The sequence below is a fragment of the Musca autumnalis genome, unplaced genomic scaffold (assembly GCF_047663935.1).
Source record: "Musca autumnalis isolate F117 unplaced genomic scaffold, ASM4766393v1 scaffold_3, whole genome shotgun sequence".
Taxonomy (NCBI): Eukaryota; Metazoa; Arthropoda; class Insecta; order Diptera; family Muscidae; genus Musca; species Musca autumnalis.
Genome location: NW_027411866.1, coordinates 258,293,561 through 258,301,180, shown reverse-complemented (window position 1 = coordinate 258,301,180; position 7,620 = coordinate 258,293,561). Strand labels below are relative to the sequence as shown.

General features: G+C 35.1%; 1 protein-coding gene across 1 annotated transcript; it reads right to left on the bottom strand.

Moving 5' to 3' along the window:
* Positions 1–2,990: 2,990 nt before the first annotated feature.
* Positions 2,991–5,389, bottom strand: LOC141399409 (ubiquitin-conjugating enzyme E2 S). The gene is made up of 3 exons (XM_073978092.1): positions 4,910–5,389; positions 3,621–4,088; positions 2,991–3,543 (listed from the first exon to the last, which is right to left on the bottom strand). Exons 1-3 carry the CDS (start codon positions 4,916–4,918, stop codon positions 3,412–3,414), a joined length of 609 nt encoding a protein of 202 aa, XP_073834193.1. The 5' UTR covers positions 4,919–5,389; the 3' UTR covers positions 2,991–3,411.
* Between the last annotated feature and the right edge of the window lie 2,231 nt (positions 5,390–7,620).

Below are 7,620 nucleotides of genomic sequence, written 5' to 3'. Positions count from 1 at the left end.
TTGGTGCAGACACGAAATTTCTTCACTAAAATTCGTCAACATGGGTCCATTTTGACAGTCTACATTGTTTTGATGAAACTACCCTCAATTTGACTCTTGAAGTTCCCTGCAGCTAGATTAGATAACACTGTGCAACAAAATGGAGGTGAAAGTCTGGGGCACGGAAAATTCCTCTTGGGGAAGAAAGGCCTTGGTGAGTATATTATAAACCCCGAAGGACAGATCCGCCGTGAGTCGAACTTCCGCGTTATGGCGTGATGAAATGTTTGTTAGAGACCCTGTGGAAGATCAGGAATTAGCGTTATATATTTGTTCACTGTTGCTTAAGTGCTCTACAAAAACAACAAACAAAGATATAATGCTAATTCATGATAGCTTACAGGGTCTCTTGCAAAAACTTCATCACGTCATAACGCGGAAGTTCCACTCGCGGCGCATCTGTCCATCGGGGTTTTTAATATACACACACCAAGGGCTTTCATATCCAAAAGGAATTATCTCTGCCCCAACATTTGTGTTCACAGTGTAATTTCAGCAATAGTGGGAGGCAGTAAGAGTCTATCCATTGTCGAAAAGTCGTTACACCTAAAATTGTGAAAGGATCCTAATTATTCCATTTTAATTAAGATTATTTTATGGTGGAGGGTATAAAAAATTCGGCCCGGCCGAACTTAACGACTTTTTACTTGTTTTTCTTACAAGTTTGCATTACTAATAAGTGTCAGATAAATTAAAATGAACTTTGTGTTCCTTTTAAAAATTAAAGTGCCCCCGAGAATATGCTGCACCAAAAACAAGAAAATTTTTAGAGCAAATTCAAATCAATCAGATTTGAGTAAACTTGATGTATTCAGCCTTTTTTTCTGGCATTGATGTAAGAACGGGCCTTAGGCGTACTTTTAAAGGAGCTGTAATATTTTTTCTATCAAGGAAAAAAATATTTTTATTTTTCACATTCATCGAAGGTAAACTACCAATCAGACGAAAGTTCTTCAATTGTAAATTTTCTTTAGGTATTAAAATCGGGAATACCATAGCAACGCACATTTTACATGTTAACTTGTTCCACTGTCATGATGCAGATGTTGAATACTTACTGTTGACAATTTTATGTTCAACTAAACAAAAAAAGCACAAAACAACAGTCAGAAGACAACAACAGCAGCACTTCACCACTCAATCAGACTTTACCAAAACGCCAACGTACAAAATTCAAGAAAAAATCTTAAATTGAAATAATGAAACAATAATTTTGTACACTTGTTTTCGACGATCCATACTTATTTGGTGGCCAAGATTGAAAAAAGAATTGAATTCTTTTAAATTATAATACATATTTTTTAATTGCTGGTTTGTTATTGTTAATTGTTTAAATTTGTAAAATGAAAACATTAAATTATTCTAGGAATGGTTTAAATTGTGGCAACCACATTCCTCGGGTTGTTTCATTTTGGTAAAGAAAGTTTTTATTGAGAAAGCAAAATCGGCTGCTGTTTGTGACTAAGAATTTTAAATGTTTATTGCAAAAAGTTCGTATTAATATTTATATACATACATATTCTAACATTACATACATTATTCTGTTATAGGTTATTCCACTTTTATTTTTATGTCACCAAAAGAAAATACATACTCTATATTTGTTTTAGAACCCAACTTGTCGTATGACAGATGCTATCTGTAATGTAATTTTGGAAACTCCGCAAAAGAATAAGAAAGAAAGTGATGGTCACTCCTAAAAAACTGTCCCTAATTGGGATTTTTATTGCCCAAGGACAAGTGCAGCAAAATATTTTCAAATATGAAACATTCAGAGTTCTTGAGTCAGCAGACTTATAATAATAATTGTTCCACAAACATCCCAGATGGGACAAGGGAGACTTCTCTCATATCAATGAGTGCACGCCGATTCATATTGGCTCAATGATATGGGACCTACTTTTTATTGCCGAGTCCGAACGGCGTGTCTTACGACACCACTTGTAGAGAAGTTTTTCATGGCTTAAATACTCAGGAAATGTCGCCAGCATTACTGAGGGGGAATTTTGCCACCGTTGAAAATTTGATGTTGCTTGGCCTGGGATTCGAACCGCAGACCTTCTGAGTGCAAGGCGGACGTGCTAACCATTGCACCACGGTGGCCCCCAAGCAGACTTCTCTATGTAAAAGTTTCAGCTTAGCTGATATTGATTTCCCTAACAGGATCAAACTTTGAATCCCTTATTCCAGACATTTGATGAACAGTTCGTTTAACTTCGATACTATTCCGCACAAAAATAGGTAACAAGGAAGCACATAACTTCTAAACATCCAAACTTCTCCACATGAAGCTCGGCTGACATGAGCTATCGTTGAATTTTAAGGTTAAAATAACCGAGAGTTCAGCATCTATATAGCGAATCTTTCAGCTAGACCGAAATGCATACTTTGCATATCGTAATATTTATACTTGATATAGATCAGGCTCGAATATGGACTATATCGGTGCACCACTTCGGATACCTCCCACTCAAAATTTCGAAAAAGTGGAGCTTAAAACCTCGGGTGACTTCCGTATTGTCAGTTGCTTTGTACTCGTGCATGAAACTAGGGGTTTTTAAATCGAGTTCCATACTAGAGTAATTTTATGAAATTGCAGTAGCGGGGAAATCGATTTAAGAACCCCTAGTTTCATGCACGAATACAAAACAACTGGCAATACGGAAGTCGACGCTTCTTTGATTCGTTTGGATTTTTTCCAACAACTGTATTCTCTGCCCCCTCTCTCTCTGTGCAAACATATTCGCTAAAATGGTACGTGCGATATCTTTTAAACGGAGCAACCGATTTAGTCCACACTTTGAATCTCTCTCGAAAATGGACCTTATCGGTCTACTACTTATGCTACTTCCCTCACAAAAGCTTAAATTTCTCACGGGTTGAGGACTTATATCTATCGGCAAACCCGACTGACACTTTTTTGCATGTTTTTGTTCTAAAAATAAAACCCATTTATTTTTCAAATATAATTTAAAATTATGTTTATTTGAGTGTATACATAAAACTAACATGAAAACATTAAAAAATAAATCTAAAAGGATGTGTGTTGTGTGATGGATTGATAATTGAAATAACATAAAAAGATCTTGAAAAGAAAGTAAAAATGTAAATCAAGTTATTTTGTATATAAGAGGACTATTAGGGTAGTGAAGAAATCAGAAATCATATAATAAAATAAGAGATTTTTGTTAATGACATAATGAGAGATATGCTAAAGCTACAGGTGTTTTTTTGTTTTGTTGTTGTTTTTTTTTAGAAAATCAGAAAGAAAATATAACGCACACAAAAGGTTTCTTTGACAGCGCGCTCTCCAACTAGTTGATGAATGGAGGAGTTCGTGTTCTTTGCACTATTCAATTTGCAGCAAAAAACTCATAATCGCTTAAGCATGCGTTTCTTCTCTTTAATTAATTTCTCTTTCTTTTTGTCCTGTAATTTTTTGTCAACGGCATGTTTCTTAGAGCTTGGTTCATCATCATCCTTGGCATCGGTAGATTTGGCTGTCTGTAATATTTAAAATATAAAAAAATAATAATTTCAGGAACTTCTTTCTGGAAGAATTTAGTAAATAATTCTAATACCTGTGCATGAATTTCAGTCATCATTTTGGCTCTCTGCGAATAATCATCATAACGTTCGAGCAGTAACTTGCCTGCCTCTTCATTTAGAGCCGATTCGGGATTTGGAACAATGAGAAGGCATTTGATGGTGAGCAATATGTGTTTTATGCCCAAATCTGGTTTCCAATCTTTTTTCAATGTATTGACACAAATCTCACCATTTGCAGAAACATTTGGATGGAAAATTTTCGTGATAAAGAAGGCTTTAGGTGGTGCTTGTGGAAAATCCTTGCCCAATGTCAATTTTACACGGAATAGACCACCCGCATATGGAGTACCAGCCGGACCTTCAATTAGAGCTTGAATATCGGTAACATCGGCATCATTTATTTGTATTTTAATACCCTCCAGGGGTGTTTCGACCATACTTTGCATTTCCTTCATAACCTGTCGAATGGTTTGTGGTGATAGGTTTTCAACATTCGAAATCTGTAAAAAAAAGCAAAAAAATTGTTGTCATCTCGATGGATTGGTTACTGGGAGTCAACGTATTTTCATATATTTATGAGGAGGTTTAAAACGGGATTGTTGACCCATTCTTCCGCCATTAGGGCTTAAACGATCGATGGGAGCAAGCTTACAATTAATTTTGCTGAATGTTCGAAAAGTAATTAAGTAATTAATTTAGTTTCCATTCTTTATTTCAGGTTGCATCATTTCAGTGACAGTCACTGTATAATTTCAAACAATCCGTCGACTTTCTCCTATGGGTAGATGCAAATTTGTTATAAATCGTTGGAATCGGTATAAAAAGCACTATCTGTGCTAAATTTTTAATATTTTTCTGCGGTGGGTCGGTAAAGGAGAGATAAGCCAAATTTTGTAAATTATTTTATTTGTCTGGGACTGGAATGAGAATGGATTTTGTTAAGAATGAGTAGTGATTTACAATAAGTTTGACAATTGTTCAGTTTCGTTGAGAACTGCGGGTAGAATTGAAAAATAGTCAATGTGGATGTGGGATCTAAATGGTGTATAATAGAACACTCTGGAAGCTTGGGATGAAATAACCAATCATCACACATTAGGTAGCGGAAAATAATAAATTACAATATATTATATACTAAATATTTCACACTATGTTTAATTTTAATATTTATCAAATTTTTGTTCATAATGACTATCCATTTTTTGTTAAAGAAGGTTAATTCAAGCATCGCATCGTGAACCCCTTTCCATACTAATTCTACAGTTGTATACTTATGGTTCCTTTTAATAAATCGCTTAACAATTGACTTTCAAAATCTTACCGAACTCATATTGAATATGTTCTTCCTTGTTGGAACTGCGACACCAAAAATAAAAGTACCAAAATCCTTTCTCGTTTGTCAAAGACGATTTTTTTAAAAGCGTCTTCTTGCCTTTTGCCAGTATGCAATGTTGCTTGTGTTGATGTAATGGTGTGTGTAAGTGTTGTGGTTTGCTTGCTTGGTTGGTTTGTACTTTTTTCTGAATTTGTCTGTTTTCTTTTTCGTTGATATCTTCTGGGCTTAATGGAACTTCTTTGGTGTGGATTATCGTTTGGAATTGGAAATATCTTGAAAAAATAGGTTGTTTCTTAATACTTGTTTAAATTTAAACTATACAAATTTATTGAACGAAATGAAAAAAATAATTTATTTTCTCCTTGAACTTTTTGATACACAATAGAGATGTTTAGGTTGACTTATCGACAAGGAACACAAGCCAAGTTGTGTGGCTAGGCTACACTTTAAATTCGATAAGTGAACATCGAAAATGTCGATTAGACAGAACCTGCAAGAATCCAAGCAAAAAGTTTGCATCCGCGGATGCAGTTGAATCACTACAAGTGTACAGTACAAATGCCGTTGGAGTACATCTTTTTCTATGAATTAATTCACTTATGAATTTTACAAGGGAGCGCGCAGCTAGGATGCACTCCATTTTGCTTCCACAGCACAAAGCTAGGATGCACTCCATTTTCGATTTACAGCTTTTGATGTAGTGTTTTGGATTGAATTTAAAGGCACTCTTCGGATTGCATTTTTAGTCTGTCTAAAGATGCAATAAAAATGCAAGCCTGACAAAAAAGCAGAAATTTAAATTTTTAAAGAATTCTTTTTGTAACAAAAATTAATAGAATTATTAGTTGATCATTTTTTAACTATTAATTCAGAAGAACAACTAACCCTTCAGTTTTTACAATCAAAAAAGTGTTCGGCGTAGATGTTTTTGTGGTTGTCGGCGTAGTCGTAGGGATATGTTTTGGTACCAAGTAACATTTAAGCTGAAAACACATACAAAGTTTGAGTAAAGTTTTGTTTTGGGCGTTGAGAAAAAACAACAACAACAGGGCGACGCCGATACCACAGTCCAGCGTCTATGAACGTTTTCAGATGATAGGGGTTGACTGCTCAAAAACGTGATTTCCGTTTTGACTCTCATTCGTAATTTCCACATCTAGTGTTGCGTTTTTGAAGTCATTTTATACAAGCGTACTTTTTGAACAAAAAGAAGTACGGTTTTACATAAATGTACCAAAAAGGTTTGTGTGTATTGTACATGAACATTTAAAAAAGTAATTCTTGGAATCCCATAAAATTGAGTAAAATGTATGGTTTGCTAAAGTTGTTGCCTCATATCGCATGTCATGTAAAAAATAACGTAATAATTCACATTGTCAGTTTTGAATGTCGATATTTCGCAGTTATCGATAACTGTCCAACCGTCCAGCAACCACAAAACATTTTGTGGTTGCATGATGAATGACAAAAATGAACGGCCACACTAGCAAGCACCAACAAAGCTGTCATTCAAAACTGGCAATGTGTACTCAGCTTTAGGTAATATGATGCATTGGATGCCGTACTTTGTATTGGTTTTCGTGTTCTTGATATTTATTAATTAAAATCTCTATTAAATTTTTATCCCACATGTCACTTCTTACAGCGTTTAACACAAAAATGTTTATTTGTTTACATTTTTATTCATACACATTTCGCACACATATTTTTCATTTTATAAAAGTATGTCCCAATTTACATTAGCCGAGTTTACTTGCGGCAATTGTCAGTTTGTAGGTGAGAGAGGGTGCTGAGAGGCAAAGGGTTACCATATGCCTCACCCCTCTCTCCTACAAAATGACAGTTGCCGCAAGTAAACTCGCGCAATGTAAATTGGGACTATGTGAGAAAACAGTTATTACTTAAGCTGTAAACAGATACAACGTTTGGGTAAAGTTTTGTGTCGTTTTGGCCGTTTTTACACTGTTGGGCATGATGCCGAAAAATTCAAATTCATTTGAAATATATGCCGACAAACAGAAAAACGCTGAACTTTGGTGTCGTCGTCGCCCTGTTGTTGTTGTTTTTTTTTCTCGACGCCCAACGCAAAACATTAATCAAACGTTGTATCCACAGTTTATACAGTTGGCCATTCAGCCCAAACTAGTTAGCCCTGACTATTAAGTTTGCTGTCAAATACATAAAATACAAAGGAAATCAAATCACAATAATGAACAATCTATTATGTTTGTTGTCAAATGTTGTTAACAGAACTCTGAATGGCCAACTGTATAAACTGTGGTTGTATCTGTTTTCAGCTTTAAAGCTGAAACCACATACAACGTTTGGTTAAAGTTTTGTGTCGTTTTGGCCGTTTTTACACTGTTGGGCATGATGCCGAAAAATTCAAATTCATTTGAAATATATGCCGACAAACAGATAAACGCTGGACTTTGGTGTCGTCGTCACCCTGTTGTTGTTTTTTTCTCGACGCCCAACGCAAAACTTTAATCAAACGTTGTATCTGTTTTCAGCTTAAAGCTGCTCTGCACGGTATGTTTTTTACATATTTGTGCATACCAACTGTCACTTTTTACAAATCTGAATTTTGTACACATGGTGTGAACCATATAGAAATTTCAATGCATGAAAGTGTTATGTGCATACATACATATGTATATTTTTCGAATAGAACGCGCTCTATTCTGGTCTGTACA